This window comes from Phragmites australis, chromosome 16 (assembly GCF_958298935.1).
Source record: "Phragmites australis chromosome 16, lpPhrAust1.1, whole genome shotgun sequence".
Classification (NCBI taxonomy): Eukaryota; Viridiplantae; Streptophyta; class Magnoliopsida; order Poales; family Poaceae; genus Phragmites; species Phragmites australis.
Genome location: NC_084936.1, coordinates 148,622 through 173,739, shown reverse-complemented (window position 1 = coordinate 173,739; position 25,118 = coordinate 148,622). Strand labels below are relative to the sequence as shown.

The following is a 25,118-nucleotide window of genomic DNA, read 5'->3' as shown; positions in this document are numbered from 1 at the left end:
TGATATGCCATTCCAAAGCATTGAGCATATCATCAGCCATATGTTTAGGGGATTTACCACCTACGAGTCGAAGCGACAATACAAGTGCATAGAATGGGAGATCTGTGCTGCAACTCCTTATGTGCTAAAGGTCCTCAAGTGGTAAAAAATTCTGATTATGTTCGAAAAGAATGACTGTCCCGATTTGATTAGTCACCCCAATCATTATCCGATTGTGGTTGAGCCCAATAATTGCAAGGTAAACTGAGTTCTGGTCGTTGGTGGATTTTTTTTGAATATCTTGTTCCTTGATACTTTGGATACTATGTAGGTGACTAGAACAAATATTGAGACTATGAAACATGCCTTCCACGGCATAGTCCTGGGTTCTTCGGCCCCACCTATCCGACAAGCCTCGCTCTCGATCATTTTCGGGATGTCTGAGAATTTTTTAACAGAAATAATTACATATGATATGATGGATTTCAAGATAGCATATAATGCTATTCTTGAATAGCCGACTCTGGTAAAGTTCATGACCAATGCTCATTACGTGTACTAATGCATGAAGTTGCCAGGGCCAAAAGGAGTCATCATGGCTCTGAAGTGCGATAAGAAAAGCCTTGAGCTAGTTGAACATTTTCATTTGCATGATGTTAATTTTTTGCATATGCAATTCAAGCACTCCAGGCCTAAGATAACTCCGAAGCTCAACGATGACATCAAGTCTATTCCGTTGGATCTACAGAGCCATTCAAATAACGAAACAAAATCGAGAGTCTAGCTAATGCAATTGTTGGTCATGTCTTACGTGTTTGTTTAAAGTGCATCTCTTGAGAAATCATAAGAAATAGTGGAAAACGAGTGGTGCGATGATTTATGGGGTTTCATGGACATCATATTCACTTATGATGGTGTAAATGATCGAAGATGGATTATTGAGAGTAAACTGAAAAGGCAGGTAAGGTGACTCATGAGTTTTGTCCAACTAAAATTGAAGCTCGCCGGTGTAGAAGCCTTTTTTGGAATTGAGAAGGACCAGACTAGCCCAGCAACATGCATCCATATAGTATAGGAGTATCATTCTTGGAAAAAACAAAACATCGGCGTATCATCCCTCCAAGTTGGTTTGGATTTCGTTGGTATCAATTGATCTGAATTTTAGCTAGGTTGGTAACGTTGATCTGTTGTTGTATACTGAATGATCTAACGGTCCAAATAAATATAAATCGACCATGTAGCGATACGAATACGATGTATCTGTCAGTGTGGTTGCTATCGAGTGCCTTGTACAGCAGGGCGGGCGCTTGCATGAATTTCATTTTCCTTTCCTTGCAGCTTTCAACAGCTTCAGTTTCCTTTTCCCAGAAGGAGAGGAAGAGAGAGAGAGAGAGAGATAGACAGAGAAAAAAAGAAAAGAAAAGAAGAGCTGGGTTGGTTTGTGGCTGGTCGCTGGCCACCGGTAATTGCGGCGGGAAGAGCAACCACGTCCATATACATGTAACTGCCTGCAGTTAAGCAGCAGCTGCTCTCGGCTGCAGTTGTTGTGCTCTGATTCTGCCCCTGCCCTGCTCTCTTCACTTCTCTTCTCACGCCAGCCCACAGGATGGACATGAAGGGGGCGTCCGCGTCCAAGGCGGCGGTCGACGCGCGCACGCTGGTGGTGCACGTCCTGGCCGTCGCCGCCACCGTGCTCGTGCTGCTCTGGTGCGTCCACTTCCGCGGCGGCCTCGCCCTCCGCTCCCACGACAAGCCCCTCATCTTCAACGTGCACCCCGTGCTCATGGTCGTCGGCCTCATCGTCCTCGCCGGAGAAGGTACGTACGGTACATACCTCTACCTGCGTCGTCGTCCTGCACGTACAGATCCATTTATTTATTATTTTGTTATGACTCGCTACATCCGTACAAAAAGATTCATTCCATCATTATTGGAGTAATATAATTTCGATGCGTTTAATTAATTAATTGTTCCATGATTAATCGTTCGCGTGCAGCGATCCTGAGCTACCGTTCTCTTCCGGTGAGCCGCGACGCCCGGAAGAAGGCGCACCTGGCGCTGCACGCCGCGGGCCTTGCCGCGGGGCTCCTCGGCGTCTACGCCGTCTTCAAGTTCCACGTGGAGAGCGGCATCCCCAACCTCTACTCACTCCACTCCTGGCTCGGCATCGCCACCATCTCCCTCTACGCGCTCCAGTGGCTCGCCGGATTCCTCGCCTTCTTCTTCCCCGGCGCCTCCCCGGCCACCAGGCGCGCCATGCTGCCCTGGCACGCCGTCCTCGGCCTGCTCGTCTTCGTGCTCGCCGTCGGCACCGCGCAGCTGGGCTTCCTCGAGAAGCTCACCTTCTTGCAGGGCCCACCCCTGCGGCTGCCCAAGTACGGCGCCGAGGCACTCCTAGTCAACTTCACAGCCGTCGTCGTGCTCCTCCTCGGCATCGCCGTCGTGCTCGCAGCCGTCACCATCGACGGCACCAGGTACAACACAATTATGTGAGTCATTCACATGTCGTTGGCGATCGAGCTGCCTGGCTAATTCACGATTCAGTTGAAGCTGCTCTTTATGTATGCGGTTGCTTGTACGTGTAACATGAATTAATGTTACTGCAAATCAGTTTTAAGTGTCCTCTATATAGTGGAGTATCTCTGTAAATTTGCAAAGGTTGGAGGATTGCAATGGTTACATCATACCACTGCCACCAGGGTTCAGTCACCATATATTATAGGAAAATTAATTTTTGCAATCCGATATTGTGTCACTGGCATGCATGTATCTGTGGACCCACGTGTCAGTCACTTATTTTCAAAACTGCAATGCCGTATGAGGAATTCTCCGCTTTTTATTTTAATGGCTTGTCTGTAGCCCCTCGCAGTTGGCGGTTCAAGCTTAAAAAAAGCCTTAGAGATTAGGGTTTGTTTATTTTTTATTATAATTCTAACCGTCGGCGATGGCGGTGCCTGAGGTCGTCCACCGCCCAGAGGAACCGCTCTACCTCCGCCTGGTCACCACCATCGTCAAACAACATTTGCTCCTCCCCCGCCCCTGCCCAGAGGCACCGAGGACCCTGACGTCGTGGAGTCCTATCGCATCACCACCCTCTCTGCGGCCTCCAGATCCGTTGCGGCGGATCCGTCCATGCTGCCTCACCCCACCGCTAGAGGGGGCGGGCGCAGAGAGGAGGCATGTGTCGGTGGCGAGTTGGGAGAGCGAGGCGGAGGAGGAGAGGAGCGAGACGGTGTGGAAATTCCCGAGATGAGGCGCGTCACTAGCGGTGGAGAGCGACGCAGACAGCGAGGATAGCGATGTGGTGATGGATGGCCAGTGGTGGCGGAGGGCCGGGGATGATGCGGCGGCGGCTGACACCTCCTTGAGAAAGCGGAGGCACTCCGTAAGGTCAGGATCGCCGGACTCTGGCGGTGGCATGGCATGGTGCGCGCGTGGTGGGAGAAAGGGAGGGAGGGGGATGGGAAATGGGTTGGTGCGAGGAGTGCGAAACGTTATATTTGTAACGGTAATAGTGGGTAAATATGTGCTATAATATGATAGAAACAATATTTTTCTGGATTATGGATTGTGGTATAATCTGATCTCAGATTGTGAATTTTGTATTATAAAATCGACATATTTGTTTTCGATTCTGTTTTTAGAAGCTAGAAGTCACAATCAAAATAAAAAAACAAACAAGCCCTGAGACTTCCAATAGCTTTTGATAAAAATATGGCAAGAGCACCGATGACGTTTTCACTAAGAAGGAAAAAAATCTTACAACGTCAAAAGCTCCTCATTTACCAGGAGCCAAGTTTAGTCTAAGGAATAATAATAGAAGCAAAAATAGACAGTGACGACAATCTATTATATCCATCTCGTCCTGCACACTTTGGATGTTCATTGCGTGGTACATTGTCTCCTTAAAAAATGAATCGATTAGTTTTTGCCCATACGTACCCATTATATGCGCAAAATATCGTACTGGTTATCACCGTTCTTTCCTCTTTAGAGGCTTCCACCGGTTAGAGGCAGCATTCAAACTCTCGCACTTGTGAAAACTCTAGCTCTCCCCTCCACGGGTAAACATGTAAGGGATGACGCCCTTGCCGCCGCTACCCTCGTGTTGCCATTGTTATGTGCATGGTTAGGAAGTAAGAAATCTGCTTGAAAACTTGCTGTATTTTGAGAATAAGAATAGAGGAAGGAGATGCTTTATGGGCACCTATTTGTGTAAAAGCTCAGTTACAACTAGATGTTTAAAATCATCCGATTTATTCCCAAGCCCCGATTTAAAGTTTAAACCATCCATCCATTCCTGGGTTCTACATGAGTGAGTGAGTCGTAATAAATGGTTCTACGCAGTCTGCTCTGTATGTAGTACTGTACATGATAATAGTGCTCTGCATCTGCTGCTGCCGGCTGCCGTCCTATTTTTCTTCAAGGCAATGACAGAATGAAAGCGTATTCCAGTGGATGCGTATCGACCAGACGAGGCAGCCGTTTCATTTCATCATTTGGATCCGCCCCCACTACTCTTGCATAGCCTTCTTCTCCCACTCCGGTGACCGCTTCTACCTCCGATTCGCCCGCTGATTTCTTGCCCCCAGGAACAAGAAGGTGTGCGTGGACCTTTCCTGCTGGCTTGTGCAGCTCTGCAGTGCCAACCGCTCCCCGGCCTTCCTGAAGGACAAGGTCTACCTCAAGAACCTCTTCCACCGCATCCGCGCCCTCCTCGCCCTCAACTGCAGCCTCATCTTCGTCACAGGTGACCTGCCACGCTTGCCCGATTCTTGTATATTAACTGCATTTCAGGGCATCCGCACAAAAATGTCATCTTTCTTTCTTTTTTTTGGCCTGACATGACTATGCCCGTGTTTCATTTTCATTACAAGAGCCTCAGGTTTGTTCTTTCTTGCTCTTTATTTTTCAGATGGCGCAATACCTTCAGTCAAATTGGCTACTTACAGGCGCCGTCTGGGATCAACTGCTGAGGTCAGTGCTGCTTTTCTCCAGGCTTTCTCAACCCCAGTTATTCAATTTCAATTTCTGAATTCACTCCAGGCTGCTCGAGAGGAGGCAAACTCACAACCATTGACTTCATTACGCCGGAACAAGAGCTCGGAGTTCTCAAGCATGATTAAAGAGGCCAAGCATCTCGGGATGGCTCTGGGCATCCCTTGCCTGGATGGGCACTTCTTTCTGCTCCAATCAATCTCTGTTGACTGGTTAAATGTTTGCAATTAATTTGTCTTATACTGATAATGGCATGAACACATCACTGCATATGAAAAATATATCGATGGTGACTAGTGAATTTTACAATTGTCGATAACGACTCTGGGTCTTTGTTTAACCTTGTGTTCCTTAACAGAGTGGAAGAAGCGGAAGCACAGTGCTCATTGCTCAATTTGGCCTCCTTGTGTGTAAGTACAATACCGTGGCACGATCCTAACCAGACAAACATTATATAATATACATGTTTCTTATGTACTGTTTATGCTATTTCAGGATGGCTGTTTTACATCAGATTCTGATTCATTCCTTTTTGGCGCAAGGACAGTTTATAGAGATGTTTTTATAGGTACAAATATTTTGTGAGACTTATTGCTCCATTTGATTTTAGTCATGCTAATGAAGTGTAGCCTAAACCCTAGTGATTTGCTTATATTCTCTCACAAATCAGGAGAGGGTGATTATGTCATTTGCTATAAAATGGAAGACATAGAGAAAAAACTTGGTTTTGGCAGGAACTCAATGGTATGTTGCATGATTTTTCCTGCTTGAGCTAAACTATTAGGATCTCTTTTAAATGACCATTGGAGTGTTCCAGCCAATTTCGTATCTCAGAGAATTAGAACTTTAGAAGAAACTTAATTAAATATTCCTCTTAGGTTGCCAGAAAGGTCATTTGGTCTTAGAGAGATGCAGCAAATTAATTTTTCGTTTGCCTTTTTCCAACTACACTGTCGAAGTAGGCACCAGTTAAGTTGTAATATCTGATAGTACAAGAATTTCCCAGTGAACTGGCAGCTGTTGGTATTAGTTACAATCTTGCATGTATTGCTTGGTTGTAGCTGGAGGTTAGTGGAAGTTGCACATATAATGAAGATGACTCATGTCCCAGTGTGCTTGGTCCTAATGTGAATTTGCAATGACAACATGACTCTGTCTGCCTTAACTTAAAGCCTTTTCATTATCTTTTAATGCCGTTGCCTTGTTACTCTTCTAAAATACTCTTTGCCTCTGATTAATAAAACAGTACTTCCTAAATTCTGGTACAAGAATGCATAAATTATGACCTGCTTCTTTGAACTGGCCCCAATCTTTTCAGATATCACTTGCGGTGCTTCTTGGTAGTGACTATTCTAATGGAGTTCATGGCTTTGGCCCGGTAAGTACCAAAAGACAGCATTCGGACTTTTGACTCTGTAATACTGATTATTTAGTATTTTCTTATAGTGACTGTACTGCAACTATTCTTAATTTGTTTACTGTCCTTAACTCCATATTTAATCTCAAAATGGAAGTAATGAAGCTTATCGTTGTTTTTCTTGTCATATTCTCAATCACTGTTACAGGAAGCAGCGTGCCGGCTTGTTAAGTCTGTAGGGGATGATGCCATTCTTGATCAAATATTGTCTGATGGAGTTGAAGCTACAAGAAAATGTAAAGGAAAACACAGTGGCACTAATACAGGAAAGGTGGGTGGCATATGCCCAAAAGCAAGTACCTGCGTTAATCAATCTTTTGTAGTTTTCTCCAGCTATTTAGCTACATCATGAGCGAGTGTAGGACTTTTGCTGTTCATGTACTATCTTTTTGTACAGAGGTTGGAATGAGCCAGGATTCTTGTGGTCAATTTCGTGTCATAATAAATGCGTATCTGGAGCCAAAATGTCATTCCCCGTATTCAGAAGCTGTGCAGAGGTGAGGAATTTGTGGATAAATCTATTTCTTGATCTGATGGTCTATTTTGTGGATTAATTTTGTTTCTTAGCCTCAGGTTCACATTTGATCACTTTCAAGTTTGGCTCCCATCTTTCCTATTATCTTGGATGACAGGGGGAATGACACAGGTTGTCAAAAGTTGGTGTAGTTGGCTTATGGTTTGATGTTGATTGTTGATTTTCTACCTCCAGGGCATGCAGCCAGCGTCCATTTCTTTGTTCACAGCTGCAACAGATATGTGAGCAATACTTTGAGTGGAGCTCTAAGAAAACTGGTACCCTTGAAATCATTAATTTTTATGCTTGTTTTTATCAGATATATGCGATATAAAGGTAGCACCGCATTTTAGTACATATAAAAAGTTCCTCACTTATTGCCTTGAATATGTCTGCAGATGAATATATCCTTCCTAAGATAGCTGAGAGAGACCTCCGAAGGTTTTCAAATCTTCGCTCCACGTCTTCAGATCTGGGAATGAAACCTTTGCTGAGTGAGGTATATGCTGCGCTCGCTGAGTGCATTTCTGAATGGATCGTTGTGCATATGCTTTTCAAGTCTAAGTATCTAATTCACAGATTCCAGTACCATGTCCCGTATCAGCGATTTTGAAGCAGCGAAAAGTTCATGGAAATGAATATTATGAGGTTTCATGGAGAAACATAGATGGGCTCCAAGTTTCAATTGTTCCAGGGGATCTCATTAGAAGGTAGTTACAATTTTCCTCCTCTCATAGTTGGCACTTGATGGCATTCATTCACTTGTTTATCTACCTATCTTGTGAGGTGTTTCACTCACTTGTCTCGTTTTTGAAAATGAAATCAGTAAGAAGTCACATCACATGTTTCTAGTAAGAAGTCACATTACATGTGTCCAGTGTGGAGCATTATTTGTGGATGACCGATGACATGTACAAATTTTAACTATGGACAAAAAGCATGAACAAGTACTATATTTTCAGTAGAATTTATGGACAAAAGCATGAACAATACCCATTGTTGTGGCTGATTTTAGTACATAATTTCTACGGTAAGATACTTAACGTAGTGCAGGAACTGTAGCGAGGGGAGAGGGAGGGGGAATCCACTTACGTGACTGAGAAGGATTTAATTTGCTAGTTGAATTTCTTGATTTATAGTTACTTTATGTGTACTTTTATCTGTCTAACATGCCCTACTTGTGCAACTGCAGTGCATGCCCTGAAAAAATAACTGAATTTTTGGAAAAAGAAGGATGAGCAGAAGAAGCAGAAGAGGAGAGCTAGGCCAAAGAAATCAGCTCAAGCTGTGGTAAAAGATGTCGATGCGCAGCTCCAAGAATTGCTGCTTGGCATTGAATCTGAAAGTGGTACATTTCGATCTACAACCAATGGCCCCCAGACAATAGATATACGCACTGTGGCACCGATCAAGGATATTGTTGATCTGTCTTCTCCATCTCCGCCTCTACGAGCTTGTAAGATTGCCAGATCGAGAAAGTTGAGTTAGGCAAATGCTTAAAGCTTTACATCTACATGTCAGAGAAGAAAAAAGAGCTGGAGAGGAGCCAGATCAATTTGTCAGAGAAGAACATCTACATGTCAGAGAAAAAAGGGTACCTGCAGAGTCCAGAAAAATTGGTCGATGACTGGATGGAGAGAAATCCGGCAACTCCACCAGCTCATCATATGTGGACATTTTTATTGAATCGTAGATGATATTGTCCTTAGGATCCATCACCCATCCATGTAGCAAAGGAATCTCTATAAACGTAAAGAACCATCATCCATCGGTTTGCTCGAATATGATAATGTTACAATGAACACACAGTATGATTTGAATAAAAAAATTAAAGAACACAAAAACTAATAACAAAAAATTTAGAAACACTATTTACACCTGTTTAGAATCGGACGAACATCAAAACCAACTGAGAGAGTATCTATCATTTTGAGAACCATTGTCTTCTTGTCATCATAATTTTTAGTAGTCTTGTCAGATCTAGATCTCTCATAGATCATAATGTTATTCAACAGTGTCTTTCTGATAATGACTAGCATATTTTCCCCTGTCACAGCCACATCGGCTATCTCACCATACCTTAGAACCTAACCGTTATAAATGGTTACCAAAAGAGAAGGTCCCCCGGGACCATGGCAAGCAACGCCTTTAAGTAGTCTGTCGCACTTGAATTTAACATACTTGTAGCCTGGCATTGAGCTAACGCCTAGCAAAAGGAAGATTTAGTGTCAGCTAGGGTTCGGAGTCCCATCAAAAAAAGGAAAAAAAACTAGGGCAGAAGGGAGATTTAAGAGTCAGCTATAGTTCGGAGCCTCAACGGAAAAAAAGGATTTGTCTAGCTGAAACTTGAGTGTTTCAGAGGGACGTAGCACTTTATTTTTTTTTCACCCTTGGATCTAGGATTTGGTACATCATAGAAATATTTTGGTACATCAAAAGAGCCACAAACCCTAGATCCAATGGTGAAAAAAAAATCAAGTGTTAGGTCCCTCTGAAACACTCGAGTTTCAACTAGACAGATCTTTTTTTCCGTTGGGGCTCCAAACTGTAGCTGACTCTTAAGTCTCCCTTCCGCTCTAGTTTTTTTCTTTTTTTTTTGATGGGACTCTGAACCCTAGCTGATACTAAATCTATCTTTTGCTATGTGTTAGCTCAATATCATGCTACATGTATGTTGAGTTCAAGTGCGATGGCCTACTTAAGGGCGTTGCTTGTCATGGTCCCGGGGGACTTTCTTTTTTGGTAACCATTTATAACTGTTGGGTTCTGAGGTATGGTGAGATAGCTGATGTGGTTGTTGCTGATTATGTGACAGAGGAAAATATGCTAATCATCATCAGAAAGACACTGTTGAATACCATTATGATCTATGAGAGATCTAGATCTGACAAGACTACTGAAAATTATGATGACAAGAGACAATGTTTCTCAAACTGATGGATACTCTCTCAGTTGGTTTTGATATTCGTCCGATTCTAAACAAGTGCAAATAGTGTTTCTTAATTTTTAGTCATTAGTTTGTGTGTTCTTTAAAATTTTTTTTATTCAAATCGTACTGTGTTCTCATTGTAGCATTATCATGTTCAAGCAGACTGATGGATGGTGGTTCTTTACGTTTATGAGGATTCCTTTGCTACATGAATGGATGGTGGATCCTAAGGATAATATCATCTACGATTCAGTAAAAATGTCCACATGATGAGCTGGTAGAGTTGCTTACCAAACTTGAAAGTCTTAAAGAAGAGTCAAATGGTGATGTAGCAGCCGAATGTGAGAATCCATTCGTTGAAACTATCTGCTCATATGAAACTCCATGTCTAATACTTTTATTCTATTTGTGTGATTCAAGGATATTTGGATGCTGCTAAGACTCACTAGCTATGGGTACGTTTTTTAGTATGTAGGACACTAGTAATATATTATTATTTAATACATTATAATCTTCTCAACTATATAGGTTCGCTTCTTTGTGCTCTGAGCTAGAAGAGGGAGAGTTTGCTGTTTTTTATTGGGATGGCAATTTTAGTGTTATACACAAGGTGTGAATACACCCTCCCTGTAACGCCTTTTTGTATTCATATGTTGTCTGTTTATTTTGATAATCATGTTACTGTACTGCAGAAGGATGGATCCTTACTTACCCTGGAAACAGACTGATTTTCTGTACCTGTTCCCTCAAGCAATATGGCAGGTTTTTGATCCCAATCTGCAGGGGGGTGGCAATAGGATTTATCTGACAAGTCTATATGGCCCGTCTAAAAATCAACCGAACACCACAAAAGTATGTTGCAGACTTGAGAGTTTATTCCAACACACCAGTTTATATGTGTCAGCTGAAATCCATAAATAACAAGTCGTTTGTTATTATTTGACAGGCTATAGCATGGTACAGGGAAAAACTTTCAAACAAGGGTAAAAAAACTGTAGAGGCTTCTAGCAGTGCGGAGCCTGCAAATAAGTCTGGAGAAACTGAGAAGAATGTAGAGCCTACAGAGAAGAATGTAGACACTGACATATCTTCTGGACAACTAACCAGGCGCCAGAGAAGACTGAACAGGAAAACTAAAAACATAGCGCCTGCAAATAAAGGAGTGGAAGCGCAAAAAGATGGTAATGAAGCAGCAACACCCTCACATGAGGTGCAAAGGAGAAGCTCTTAACATAGCAATACCCTCACTTGGAGAAACTGAGGATCATCTCAGGGTGCCTGCAAATTCACCATGCCCTACTGAAGAACAGGAGAAAGAAGGGCAGGCAAATGAAAATGTGGAAAAGGGAGGAGCTCAGAAGGTAGCAGCACCCACACTTGTGGAAACTAAGTATGATCATCCTACTGCAGAATTGGAAAAAGAAGGGCAGACAAGAGAGAAATACGAAGGAGGCTGTGAGGCAATAACATCCTCACAAGAGCTTGTGCCGAATCATTCTAGACCAATTACAAAAGACAATGAGGAAAGTTCTATGGTCGTTGATGATTTTCTGAACTTCCTTTGCAAGTAAGCTTCCATCTTAGTTCCATAAGTGTTTGTTGTTCTACACTAGACTTTTATCCTAACTTTGAGTTTTCCCTAGGTTCCAAGATGGCCGCAGCAAGTTGAAAGATGGCAGTAGGATCCCATACTTTGAAGGTATTGTTGAAGCCATGAAACATACAGGGTCACCTATATTTTATGTGCCATATGACTTCATCATGAAGTACAATAAAGGCTTGGCTATAGCAATTCAAGATCACTATCCCAGGTACATTAATTAGCCTATAAGCTGTTATCATCCCTTGAATACATTTTATTGCTTTTGGTTGACAAGCTGTACTTTTTTTTCAGGATTAATGGTGCTCTGAGACAATCTGTTGTTCAATATCTGGTACAACAGGGACTTACTTATTAATTGTTTGTGGTACTGAACTAGAAATCCTTCATTTGCCAGAACCAAAAACGTTAGTTCTCTTAACAAAAGTGATAAGATTCCATTCGTATTAATGATAAACCTGCTGATTGCTTTTTCTTCCCCCAAATGTAGTGTCCACTCTTTCAATAGCTTTGCTGATAATAATGTGATGCTTGAAGATTATTATATTTATGGTTATGGGCTGGAAGAGTCACCGTCATATGTTGGTAGGAAGATGGCCCTTGGTTACCTACATTGTATTCTGACCAAATTCAAGATGGGCAGATGTTGGGGTGGGAAGTGGAGCGAATCGAACATGGAGGTCACAGATAGTGGTTCAAATTTTGTTATTAACTGCGAGGATGAGGAACTAACTCCAGAAGCAGGACTTAAGGATTTGCAAAAATTTGATGAGACTGTACTTTGGCGTTTTAAGGGTAAAAGCGGAAAATACCCTCCATTCTATGAAGAGTTTCAAATTGATTGCTTGAGAATACCTGACCATCGGACAGATTCTTCGAGATTTGAGAAATTTCTTCAGATAATGAGTTCTCCGTTGTTACTGAAAGCGCCTCTGGTTCGGTCTGCTTTTATCTGTAATCTTTATCGAGCTGCAGATTCAATGTGTATTGGGACACCATCAGTATTTGTTCCATTAAATGTTAGAGAAGAACTTCATGATTGGAGGAATCCTGCAAAACTTCATTATCTGTTTAAGAAAGTTTATGATTATGATAATTTTGCCAATGGTCCTCGTAATACTCCATCCGGTTGCAAATGCAGGTCGTTTTAGACTTGTGCACAAGGATTAAGAAAGTAGATCAAATGACCTTGTTACCCTTTATTTATTCTACATTGGAAAAGATAACTCATTTATTTGTGAGAGTAGTACCATTTATTAAATAAGGGTAAGAAGGGAACAAAAGAGAAAAAGTGCATAGAAATTCGAGAATCACTTATATTTAGAGAATAGTTGAGGAAGCTAAAACGACCTACATTTGCAATCAGAGGGAGTAGCTCATATGTCCTTGACAAATGGGCTGTTACCCACTGGGATCTGTTACAATTCTCCGGACATTTCATTGAGCATGTGCTTCGATATACAAAGGTGATTCTTCTTTTTTTTACTTTTAAAATTTCTGCTTGCAAACATGAATGACAAATACTAACTTAATGATTTTTTAGAAAGACAATTTGGTGCAGCAAAATCATGATGTCACAAAAATAGTTGATCTGATGCTTTCACGTCTTCTTGGGAGATACATTGCCCAGTTAATTAGATTCCTTGTCTGCACTTGTGATATTGATGGCTTGTAAGTTTTTTTAATCTTTTCTTGTAATATATTTTTTGCATTGTAGAATGCATTTAATGAAAGTTTTTGTCTTTTGTAGGTTTTCAAGTGCATGGAGACACTTTGTGGCATCAGAGTAAGTATATTTAATATTTTCCTTTCTGAATAGGGAATCCCACTGGTTACAAGCGGGAACCTGGTTTCTCGGTGAGGCCTGGGACATATGGTTATCCTGGCTTCTATTTGTTGTGTAGTGCTTATAAAGAACAAAGTAAATTGATGGAAAATTTGAGTTTGGTCCGGAATTGGACAAGCTCTGGGTACTTGCTCCTGGCCCTGGGGGAATATCCAGTCTGACTTTCTGAATTGAAAAAAAAAAAACAAACGAGAAATTTCCTGACACCGAATGTATTGCAAGCCTTTTTTTTTTCCAAACAATGCCTACATATGCTTATAGATGCACTGACAAGCCACGGAAAGCAAAGGTTGGAGGGTTGGAAGATGCATTGTCCGAAGGTAACATATAATTCAATATAAAAAATGTTCTATACCTCAAGAGTTTTTTCATTGATTTGCTGTTTTGACAACTTTCAGAAGAGCTGATGAGCAGCGTTTGTCCTGAGAATGTATGGACTATTATCTTTCCATATAACGTTAGGGTATTTGCCCCTGTTTTGTTTCTTAATCGTTTGCCCTTGAGAAAACCTAGGTGGCACCAATGCCCCTTGAATTGTGGATTAGATTTGGACCTTTGTTTTAATTTTACATCTGCATGTGTAATGTGATCTGGAGGTCTGCTCGCCATGACCTTGAGGTATTGTTTACTTGTGACAATAAGGTTGCACTTGGGATGTCATTGGATTTCATTTCTGCTTGTGCTTGATTATACAAATTACATACATGTAATCAGACATGTTTACATTAGGACTTATGCCATGGTATCAGCTGGTTTCAGTCAGTGATTGTTGGCTTTATTTTTGTTAATTCTATATGCATTTGAGTGCTAACACTTCATTATGACAATACTTGCAGTCGGTTGATCCTGAAACTGCTTGGGCATGTAAAGAAGTTGGAGTAGCAGACAAGCGTGCTTTGTCACTATCCCACAAGTCTGTTCTAATGGGTAATGTGAATTTGACCAATTTTAAAGCACTCCTGGAAAGACATGGTGTACAGGTAGGTCCATTTATAGATGATAGTACTCCATTCATGAGTTTCTGATCCTTACGTTTAGTTTAAGAATGAGCATGAATTTTCCTTTTTTTGGATATGTTGATACTTGACAAAAACAGATGGTAGACTTAGCTACTGTCAACTCTCACTCCCATGCAGGCAGTTGTTTGATGACTTAGGAGTACACTTAATTTGGTTCAAATAACTTATAAATATTATAGTGTGAATGCCAAAACTGATGTTAAGTACTAACTTGAAAGCTAAGGCAGATGTTAAGTAGGCAAGGCTAAGTAATATCTGTTTATGCCTTATATATTCTGAAGCCATTAAAATTCAGTGTTAAGGCCTGAGATTCCTTGCAGGTTGAACTTCAAGAAGATGATACTTTATTGTGTGGTGGATCCATCCATGTGTATCAAGTATTATTCTACACTCGAGGTAGGCAGTGGATATAGCATTTTGTCATGCACATGTTCTTGCCACGATTTGATGACCTTGAGCGGTTTCCTCATGAAGCAATTCAGTTTACGCAACACTTGTTTTGAAGATTTTTGCTGGAACATGGGTAAGTATTTTCAGTTGTTGTTGGGACTTACATTGGTATATGATCATGTGTCGCAGGGCTCGAAAGATGCTCCGCTTGTTGCCATCGACGGACCCTTATGTAATGATTATTATAAGATATTTGAACTTCTTAGGACGTGGATGCATTTGCAACGTCACATGGAGCTCCCGTTCATCTACCATGGAACCATTAGACCATTAGTTTCGGATGTAAGTGAGCGTTGCCACCCCACTGATTAGAGAGTAGACTGATGGATGGCAATAAATCCGTGTTTCCTAGATTTCAGTCGCGTAAAATCTCCAGTGTGAACGCCGGGTCGCCGGTGATGTTAGCGGCCGGGGTTAAGGGAGGAGAGGTTTCGACCGGCGGAGGAGATGTGTTAGCACGCGGGGCGGTAAAGACGGAGCGTGGCAGGGGAGTGAACAAGCATGTGTGCACAGCACAGGAGAGTGACGGGAGAAAGAACCGTTGGGAGGTAGAAGAAGAGTAGCAGACAGTTGGATCGTGATCTAACGGTTAGCGCGCGTTGACTCTTTTTTTGGGCAATTGGGCAGATGCTCTGCCTTTTCATATTAAATCGAAAAGAGTTGATGTACAGGAGAAAGAAACAAAAAAACAGACGGAGGTGCAGCTCCATTTTAACAATCTATAGCGACTTCTCCCGACGCGAGGAGCAACATTCTGATGTCTTGTTGTATTAACCCGACAACAGATTCCGGGTTCAAATATTGGTGCTTGAATATCCTTGGGTTCCTTCCCTTGCACAGATTCCATATTATGTACTGTAGATGGCTAGCCATGCCGTTTTAGATTGTTGACCTTGTCTAGTCTAGTCCACCAGGTGTTCCACCCCCATCTTGACTATACAGAAGAGACTTCTCGAGTCCTCTTGTTCCCCAACTACAGTAGCAACGCGATTTCTCCAGTCCTGACATCGATCCGGCCGCTTCCTCTCCACGGACGGCCTTTCAATTGTCAGAGTGAGGGGGAACGGGTGGATTGATGGCCTTCCAATTAGTTATTGATTTTACAAGATTAAGTTAATTTTAAGGTTTTTTAATTTAATTAAAAATTGAGAAAACTAAACGGTTACCGACAAAACCGAGTAGTTACCGACAATAGAAAAAATTCGAAAAAACCGTGATAAATCGAGAAAATTATTTGGGTAACCGGTCTGATTCAACCAGTTACCGAACGGAGAATTTGGTATTTTTTATCTAAATTTTAAATTTTTAGCAAATGAATTTTGTATAAATTTCAGTCAAATTTTAAGCGGTTATCGTGATAATCACGCATTTTCAATTACCGCTAGGGAGCGGTTACCGTTTCAAAAATGGTAAGTAAAACCCTGCTTACAACTACCACCTTCGTCATGGGCTCGTGGCCATCTTTTTCGTCATCCACGCCGTTGTGGACTCAGCGGAGCATAACAACCGCGATGGGCGATTAAACTACATCTATAGTGCAAAATTCATTACAAGCGTAACTCAACATGTAATCTATACTGCAACAACATATTCCCGATTCTCTAAATCAAACACATCTAAATCATACATCTATCATATTAGTTATGACTACACTATATCTAAATCCTACATCTAATACCTAAAATATATCTAAATACTATTTCTAATTACTAAAGTATACGTATCAATATGATCTAATTGCTGAACTATATCTAACTCTAATTCTAAACCTAGATCTACATTTTACCCTACTTCTAGTAACTATACTAACAGGTATGTAAAACAAAACCTAGATCTAACATCTAACCTATGTTAAAATGTAGTACTAGTTGCTATCCTATCGGGTTTGTTAAAAAAAAGGGGGGAAATTTACCTCTTTTTTTCAGCAGGGTTTCACCGCACAAATCTCTCTCCCCTCCCCTCCCCTCCCCTCTCTTCTCTCGGTTGAATGTGTCAAATGAAGTGATGACGTCGACAGGGCCAACCGGGCCAGCCTAAATACTCAAAAGGTCTCACTCGCTCAGCGGGCGAGAACAAGATCTCATCCGCTGAACGGGTGAGACCTTCCTCTCCTCGATTATTAAATGTGCCGCCAGCCGAGGCCCACAAGGTGTCACCTATTGAACGAGCGACAGTAGGATAAACTTCATTATTTTTTAAACGAGCATGTAATCTTGAAAAATTTGGATATATATATATATATATATATATATATATATATATATAATTTAGAAAAAAGGAGCCTCTCGTGTCCACCTCAACCCGCCTTTGCCGGCGACCATCCTGCGATGAGGCTCCTCCGGATGCATCTATTAGGATGTGGCCCATATAAGACCCATTCATAATAATACAAATTAAGAAGGTTTAGTCTTGTATTTCCAAGATAAGAGGATGTAGACCAACTTAAATAGTAAAGTTCTTTTCCCCTCTTTAAAATAGAGAAATGAGAAAGAGAGAATAGACTTTGCTATATTTACACGTGTGACTTGTGGCTTAGGATGCGCGACTGTGGTGTGACAACACAAAATAGCAAATCTTTTTTGTTGTTCTCCCCTTTAATCACGTTCAATGCTATAATCACTAGAGTAATTGGTCAGTTATAAGAGGTTGCCAACTAGTGACCATTTTATGAGAGGAAACGGCTTCAAAGGGCAGCCAATTTCATATAAATACTGGAGATGTCCAGCCTTTAAAGGATACAACTTTCTGCTCAATTCGTCATTCTGCATCTATCTAGATCACTGTTTTGGTGTGCTACACTCTTGTATCTCACCGACCCTTCTCCTTGGCGTGCAAAAGGGTGGAGGATGAGCGGTATCTCCAAGCCTTTGCCGTCGTGAAGCCCGCACGGGGGACAACAATAAGATTTTTGGGCAGCACATCTATGTGATCGCTCTGCGCTGCTTCATCTACAATATGTATAGCTGTGAGTCGACACATTGTCAAATTCATCCCTTCATCAATCCGACTGTGAGTTCTTGACAGTGGTACAAGAGAGCTTCTATCGCTCATTTGGCAGGAAGTGCGTTCAGTTGAGCCAGCACAGGACGCTGAGATGGGAGTACTTGCAGTCAGCTGCAGGGGGAGCAGATGTGAGACAACATTTTGATGCATTCCCAGGTCTCACCGCTCTCCTCACTCAGGTGGACAGATATGTTGGGGATTGGGTCAGAGTATTCTATGCGACAGTGTGGATCGCTCCCGACAGGTCGTTCATTCAGTTCATGTTCTAGGGAGAGGTCTACAAATTGTACCGGGCAGATATGCTCGAGGCTCTGAGGCTTCAGGAGAGTACCAGATTCTTGCATGAGGTCGTTCATCCGAACGCTCATCCTCCTCGTCGTCCTCTGACCGGTGGTGTTTTCCCGACGGATGACGAGATCCGTCCATTGTTCAGGTCGCCCTTCCCTCCAGGTTCACTGAGACTGCCAGAGATGCTGACTCCGGAGGCGAGGGCAGTTCACTTTGCACTCAGACGCAGCCTGTTGCCTAGGATCGGGAACGCAGAGGCTATCACCAGTATCCACACTAGTCAGCAGTTCGACATTTTAGATCTCATCTTGTGTGAGATTGAGGATAACATAGCAGAGGGTCTGGGCAGACAGCAGCCATTCGCGCATTTCATCTCATATTTGTTGGCTCGCTCGATTCATTATCCAGAGCATCTTGACGACTACAAGAGATCCCTGAAGCGATTCCCGGACTATATTCCTAGCGCTCCGACGGACAGACGTCGCGGACAGCGTGCTATGGCGCAGGCTCAGCGGCAAATCCCAGCAGAGGAGCGAGACAGAGTTGCAGCTGAGGACCAGGCCCTTGCAGAGGCCGAGGCAGAGCTACCGCATGCCTTCATAGACTTGGATGACGACGACAGTGACTCAGAGGACATCGAGTTCATTCCACCACTCCCGAGACGTCACGATGCTGAGGCCGGTGGTTCTACTCAGGGTGCACCTCAGACTTCAGTTCCCTCCTCAGATACTGAGACAGCTACCACCGAGCCCTCTGCTGCAGTGCCTTCGGAGATCACTCTTATCCTTCAGCAGATGCAGCAGCAGCAGGCAGCTCAGGCAGAGGATGCTCGCCGCCGAGAGGAGCAGCAGTTTGCACTGATGCAGTCACTACAGCAGCAGCAGCAAGCCATGTTTGCAGCACTTCAGGCAGACCGTAAGAACAACGCCAGATTGTTCTCCGTTCTTTTCCAGGCACAGGGCCTTCAGTTGCCAGCTCCTGCACCGAGTCCTCTCCCAGGCAGTGTCAGTGCACTCTTGCGTACTCCGGGGTCCGATTTTCCTCTGTCAGCTCTCTTGGCTTCCGGAGTGTACTCTCTGCCTGCTGGGATGTCTCAGAGGCCAGTGTTACCATCGTTGGCTTCACCTGTACCCATTGGTCCTCTGAGTTTCGAGGACACTCCACAGCCGACAGTCCCCGAGCAGCAGCAGCTAGTCGTGTCTCCCCATGTCCCTCAGCCGTCAGTTGTGCCTTCTTCAGTCGCTGAGCCAGCACTTGACGCTCCAGATGCTACTCTTCAGTCAGTGCAGGATCAGATCGTTGAGGCGACAGTAGCTGCGGGTCACAGTCCGTCCAGCTCCGACTCTGAGGCCGACGGTTCTCAGTTCGTCGTGGCACCTTCTTCGACAGCGTCGGGTCCTCCGTCTTCTCCAGCTTCGGATGCTTAGTCATGTCCTAGTTTTCTCTTTTTGGTGCTTAGATGCCAAAGGGGGAGAGTCTAGTAATAGGGGGAGTTGGTAGAGAGAGTAGCTGGAGGGTCTAGTGAGATTTTGATTCAGGGGGAGCTTAGATTTTTGGGTAGCTAGTTTTGAAATGTTGGATCTTATGGATTGATTTTGATGTTATGACAGGCTATTTGGCTCTGTATATGGATGTGTTTCGCCTGTCATCACATTGTGTTCTGTCATCACATTGTGTTTATTTTCATGCTCGCATAATTCTTACCTATTCTAGCATGATAGTTTTGTAGCGCTAGGCTTTATCTCGCTTTTATTGCTATATGCATTCTTTTGCCTAGTATGATAGGTTGCTCTTCAAATTCATATCTCTATTGTTATTTGTGTTGTCATCAATCACCAAAAAGGGGGAGATTGTAGCATCTAGGCCCCTAGGTAAGTGGTAAGTGTTTCGGTGATTAATGACAACCATATTACCGTGACTAACAATTTGTTTTGAAGGGAATCAAAAATTCAGTATACAATGACATTTGGGTAATATTGGTCCCTAAAGTGCTTATATGGACAATCAAAGGGCATATGCTTTAAGACTAAGGATCTTCTAGTTCTAAGTGTCACAAAGGAGATGGAGGATACTTAGAGTAGTATAGGTCTTCTTTTCTTTTAGTCTTTTGACCGTACTATAAAGGGGGGCTAAAAGTAGTAGCTTGACTTAGTGAGTCTAGACATAGATGATGCATACTTGTTAAATTCTAGCACTAGGTAGAGCATACAAGTCCATGGTGAAGCTGTCAAGGAATTAGAGCTCAAAGAGAGTTGAATTGGACGAGCTCACAAAAAATTTATTCACCGGATTATCCTCTGATGGATGTCTAATACTCACCGGATAAACACTAATTGAGGCATCCGAATTATATGAAAATTTTCAGAAGTGTTACACCGGAATATCCGGTGATGGAAGTCCGGTGACCACCGGAGCTTTTCCAGCAGAGAAAATTTTGGGAGAAAAACAACTTTGTATTCACCGGATTATCTGATGCTGCATAATATGAACACCGGACTATTTCTTGCAAAGAGCATTGCTTCGGGCCACAGTGGAAAATTACAGTCACCGGACTATCCGGTGACTTAGCTGGTAGACCACCGGAGAAATGTTGTGAAGAAACTCAGACAAATTGAACTCACCGGATTATCCGGTGAGAGCAAAAAAAAAATCACCGGAGTATTTCTTGCAGAAGGTTCTGAAATTTAAAGGGTCGGGTGAGTTGTACTCACCAGATTATCCGGTGATGACTGTTGTTCACCGGAGTTTATCACCGGACAAATGTTGCCGTGCAACGGCTAGTGACAGCTGGCTCTGGGTTTGAACTCACCGGATTATCCGGTGATCTTAAGGATATAGCCAGCGGATTATCCGGTGATTACAGAAAAATGAGAGTGGTTAGCCAACGGCTAATTTTTTATCTCTAGGCTATAAATACCCACTCAGTTGGTTTCAACAGGGGCTCTTGCGACTCTGTAGCAGCTCATACACTTGGTGTGTCATTTAAAAGCAAGAGAGAGAGCACTTGTGTCCATTCCAAGTTCTTAGTTGAGGATTAAGGACTTCTTTGAGTGTTTGAAGAGTAGCAAGTGTGCATCTAGTTGTTGTCTAGGCTTTGTCTTTGTCAAGCGAAGCTTGAGGCTTGTTACTCTTGGTGGTTGGCAACACCTAGACGGTCTTGGTGATCGAAGGATTTCTCGGTGAGCTCTTGGAGGAATTGTGGGAGCCCCGGGAGAAGGAGGATGTACTTGGTTTGATACCCGCCAATCCGGAGATGGAGAAGGGGTAATTAAGAGAGAGCACTTGAGCCTTGGTGACTCAAGGGGGAGCGACATCCTTGGTGGATGCTCCAACGAGGACTAGGGGGGAAGTGCCAACTTTTCGAAACCTCGGAAAAAAAATCGGTGTTGTCTTCTCTAACTCCTTACTTTCTTGCATCTTATTTTGAGTTTTGTTATTATTGTAAGTTCTTCTTAGTGATTATCTTTCTTAGTTAATTCTTGCTTGATTAGCTATCTAGTTCTAGTTAAATCCCTTAGTCGTATTTTCTTTTAGTTTTATTTGCTAAAGCGGTAGAAATTTTAATTAATATCCTAATTCACCCTCTCTTGGGCTATTCGATCCTTTCACATAACCCTTTTTTTTTGGTTGGAAAGGCACACTTAAAACAGTGCAGACATACACAACAGAACCAGTAACCCGTGTAAAAGCAAAGCAATTGTAATGGATAATTAAAAGCCAAGCAGAATCTAAACAGAAAATGCAATTGACTGACAAAGGCAATAAATGAATGATGTTGATCGGATATCACTGGCTAGAGTGTTAATTATTCTGATGTTAAGCCACCACTCCATCTAGAAAGGGATCGAAGTCACAGGAGTTTGCATTCCTCAGGTACTTGGAGATGGTACTAGGGCAATACATGGCATATGCACAGGGTTGCCTTTCAGTGCCAAACTCAGCTGCGCCTAGCAGTGTGCTATTCCTCAGGTCAAGAGCGAGAACCCATGCCTTGGGGTGCATGAATTTTTCCCTGGCCATCAAGTAAACAACGTCTTGATGAGCAGCGGAGATGTCTGGAGTGGGATCGGACACCAAGAGATTCTGAAAGGCTCGACCCGCCGTGGCAGCGTCCCGTGGTTTAAGCAGCAGTCCGGATTGCAGCAACTCTGACTCGATTTGGCTGTCGACTGTGATGTCAGAAGCTTGGATCCTGCAGTCCATGTGCCAGTCCTTCCAAGAGCTCGTCATTTTAGTGTTGCTCCATGAGACGATTGCCCAGTTATGCATTCGGAAGGGGCGAGACCCTGTTTTGTTATCAGGGAGGCGAGTGCCGAGTGGCGTTAGCTTCCAAGTGAACAAGCTTGAGACAGTCCTCCGTGTTGCTGCCGCCTTTCTTGATGAAGGCAATGGCCCGACGGGAGTTTGGGCAGCCTAGTTGGACCCCCAGCCCATTGTTGCAGCTCACCAAGTCCAAGGGCAACGGCAGTGGTACAGCGCGGAGCGTGGGCTCGTCGCGGAGTAGGTCGCAGAAAAGGATGCCGCGCCAAAGATCGACCCAACCCATGGTGCCGCCTTCACCTCCGATGGCCATGACGGTGCTCGTGTCATGGTGAAGGAGGCGGCTGCAGTTGTTGGGGATGAGCAGCGACGGGAACCCACTCTGCTGCGGCTCCCCCACCGACACCTTGGTGTAGGTCCATGTCCCGATCTCGGAGTGGAAGCGGTGGAGGTGGAACACGTTAAGCGTGGGTGTGGCAATCAACGCGGCGATGGTGTAGTGGTGGCCGCGGCTAAGGAGACCGACGTCGTCGTCGTGGAAGAAGGGATGCGGTCGCGAGAGCCGCTGAAGCGACGGTTCCCTTTTGGTGTGGGCGCGGTAGATGAAATAGTCGGGAGTCTTCTGGCGAGGAGACGTAGTCGGGTTGACAATGGATGGCGACACGGAGAAGGATGAGATCTTCCGCCGCGCGGACGATGCGGGGGAGAACGGTGGCGGCCCCTTGTATTTGGGGGCAGTGCACGAAGAGATTGGAGGGGAGCGGTGGGCACGCCGGACACAAGGATACCTCGATGGTCTGATGGTCCCTGGTGGTGGCGCTGGCGGTGGTGGCGTTCCTGCGCTTGCCGAGGTATGCATGGATGTTGAGGAGAACCCAGTCCCCTGGGTGGGAAGTGGACATGGCGGGTGGGCCGGCGGTGATGGCGGCGCTGGAGGAGGGAGCTTAGGGTGAGTGCACTGCGAATATATATATATATATATATATATATATATATATATATATATATATATATATATATATATATATATATCCAGTGCTGGTCGGGCCAGCCCAAAGTCTCCTTTTTTCTCTCTAGGCCCATGCAGACGTGAAGTAAGCGGGCTGGCCCATATGTATACAGCGGGCTGACTAATCGCTCCCCCCTGGTGCGGCCGGGAAAAAAGGAGCCTCTCACGTCCACCTCAACCCGCCTTTGCCGGCCTCCTTCCGCTGCATAGGTTGGGATGTGGCCCATATAAAGCCCATTCATCAGAATGAAAAATAAGGAGGTTTGGTTTCGTATTGCAGAGTTCTCTCTTTTTTGAAATGGGATGTGGCTCATATAAGATAATGGGATGTAGATCAATTTAAATAGTAAAGTTCTCTCTTTTTTTTGAAAAAAAATAGATAAATGAGAAACAGATAATAGACTTTGCTATATTCACATGCACGTGCGTATTTTCATGTGACTTGTGACTTAGGATACGCGACTGTGGTGTGGTAGCACAAATAACAAATCTGTTTTGTTGTTCTCCCCTTTAATCACGTTCAATGCCATAATTATGTAAGTAATTGGTCAGTTATGAGAGGCTGTCAATTAGTGGTCATTTTATGAGAGGAAACGGTCCCAAGAGGGCAATCAATTTCATATAAATTCTGGAGACGTCCAGACTTTAGGAGGATACAACTTTCTGTTCCATTCGTCATTCTCCATCTATCTAGATCACTGTTTTGGTGCACAAGGGTGGAGGGGTGAGCGGTATCTCTGAGGCTTTGCCATCGTAAAGCCCGCACGAGAGATGACAATAAGGTTTCTGGGCAGCGTATCTGCACGACCGCTCTACGCTATTTCATCTACGATCTGCACAACTACGAATCGATACATCATCAAATTCATCCCTTCATCAACTCGAATGCGAGTTTTCAATGCCCCTGATGGATTTCTGGTATTGTTGCTTGCTACTAAGGTTAAAAATTTATTCATCTCTTATAGTTCGTAAAATATGTCTCCATGTAGAATCTGATATTACATTTTTGCGTATATTACCAACAACATCCACCTCCAACCGTCACCCCTCCCACGGCGCTGCCTCCACCGGCCAGGAAAAAGCCAAAAGGAGCCTCCACCGCACCCGCCTTGACACGGCCGTCCCAGCCTTCATGACACGGGAAGGATCCTCTGGCCGCATCCACCTCTGACCGTCGCCACTGGGGGTTGTTCTCACGTCGTCGCAGCCACCGCCTCCTCCTCCACCCGACCCCGCTGGTGGTCATCAAGGACACGACGGCCTCCCTACCTACGGCCAATGTCGCTTCCATCCCATCTACAAACACAGCACGACACCCTTCGTGGGGCCTGTTAGCCGAGGTACCCCTTTACTCGATACATCGACAGGAGCCAAATGAACACTTCGATCGTTTTGGAGCACTTGATCTTTCAGATCTTGATAATGTAGGTTGAAGGTAAGATAACCTTAAAAGGCAAATCTTATAATTTACTTGAAGAGTACTTGTCGCTACCCTAGCAGTATTTCCAACAGTCCTTATGTGTGCTCTAGCTCTGGATGGTCTTCAGCTTTAGTTGCAAAACCAAGAACTCCTGGAAGGCTATGTTCGAGAGAGGGGTGTATAAGTTCGTATGTGACAAGAAACACTCTCTGTATGTTGCAATAGAAATATTCTTGTCCCTGGCAAACTAGTATAGATGAGGGAGACGATCCTTAAGGTAGTTTCCATCCCACACGTCATGCCAGAGGAGAATGGTTGAACCCAATCAAGGTGAGCCTAAAGCAATGCCTCTGAAGTGATCCGAAAAAGGATAATATATCTCGCCA

The 25,118-nt window shown here is 43.7% G+C and overlaps 3 protein-coding genes and 1 pseudogene across 4 annotated transcripts; 3 read left to right on the top strand and 1 right to left on the bottom strand.

The window, feature by feature from the left end:
* Positions 1-1,455: 1,455 nt before the first annotated feature.
* On the top strand, positions 1,456-4,428 carry LOC133894850 (probable ascorbate-specific transmembrane electron transporter 1). Of its 2 annotated transcripts, XM_062335030.1 has the most exons (3): positions 1,456-1,796; positions 1,976-2,453; positions 4,407-4,428. In XM_062335030.1, the coding sequence occupies exons 1-3, from the start codon at positions 1,586-1,588 to the stop codon at positions 4,411-4,413; spliced, it is 696 nt and encodes a 231-aa protein (XP_062191014.1). In that variant the 5' UTR covers positions 1,456-1,585; the 3' UTR covers positions 4,414-4,428. The 2 variants fall into 2 exon arrangements, with proteins under 2 accessions (XP_062191014.1, XP_062191013.1); XM_062335029.1 differs by lacking the exon at positions 4,407-4,428 and having other exon boundaries at positions 1,460-1,796; positions 1,976-2,721.
* Positions 4,429-4,560: 132 nt separating this feature from the next.
* Positions 4,561-11,795, top strand: LOC133895926 (single-strand DNA endonuclease 1-like; annotated as a pseudogene).
* A 316-nt stretch (positions 11,796-12,111) lies between these two features.
* LOC133895924 (uncharacterized) lies at positions 12,112-14,806 on the top strand. Its single transcript, XM_062336454.1, has 7 exons — positions 12,112-12,213; positions 12,769-12,903; positions 12,981-13,108; positions 13,188-13,223; positions 13,545-13,603; positions 14,120-14,263; positions 14,623-14,806. Exons 1-6 carry the CDS (start codon positions 12,112-12,114, stop codon positions 14,125-14,127), a joined length of 468 nt encoding a protein of 155 aa, XP_062192438.1. The 3' UTR covers positions 14,128-14,263; positions 14,623-14,806.
* Positions 14,807-22,340: 7,534 nt separating this feature from the next.
* Positions 22,341-23,205, bottom strand: LOC133895922 (uncharacterized). The gene is made up of 2 exons (XM_062336452.1): positions 23,092-23,205; positions 22,341-23,024 (listed from the first exon to the last, which is right to left on the bottom strand). Exons 1-2 carry the CDS (start codon positions 23,203-23,205, stop codon positions 22,341-22,343), a joined length of 798 nt encoding a protein of 265 aa, XP_062192436.1.
* Between the last annotated feature and the right edge of the window lie 1,913 nt (positions 23,206-25,118).

What these genes read in the sequence shown, in the direction of transcription:
- LOC133894850 (XM_062335029.1), top strand. Translation starts at nt 1,586, where the DNA reads ATGGACATGAAGGGGGCGTCCGCGTCCAAGGCGGCGGTCGACGCGCGC. An exon ending in CATCGTCCTCGCCGGAGAAG is followed by an intron (nt 1,797 to 1,975) that starts GTACGTACGGTA and finishes GTTCGCGTGCAG; the next exon opens with CGATCCTGAGCTACCGTTCT.
- LOC133895924 (XM_062336454.1), top strand. Translation starts at nt 12,112, where the DNA reads ATGGAGGTCACAGATAGTGGTTCAAATTTTGTTATTAACTGCGAGGAT. An exon ending in ATGTGCTTCGATATACAAAG is followed by an intron (nt 12,904 to 12,980) that starts GTGATTCTTCTT and finishes ATGATTTTTTAG; the next exon opens with AAAGACAATTTGGTGCAGCA. An exon ending in ACTTGTGATATTGATGGCTT is followed by an intron (nt 13,109 to 13,187) that starts GTAAGTTTTTTT and finishes TGTCTTTTGTAG; the next exon opens with GTTTTCAAGTGCATGGAGAC.
- LOC133895922 (XM_062336452.1), bottom strand. Translation starts at nt 23,205, where the DNA reads ATGTCCACTTCCCACCCAGGGGACTGGGTTCTCCTCAACATCCATGCA. An exon ending in GGGACCATCAGACCATCGAG is followed by an intron (nt 23,025 to 23,091) that starts GTATCCTTGTGT and finishes CCCAAATACAAG; the next exon opens with GGGCCGCCACCGTTCTCCCC.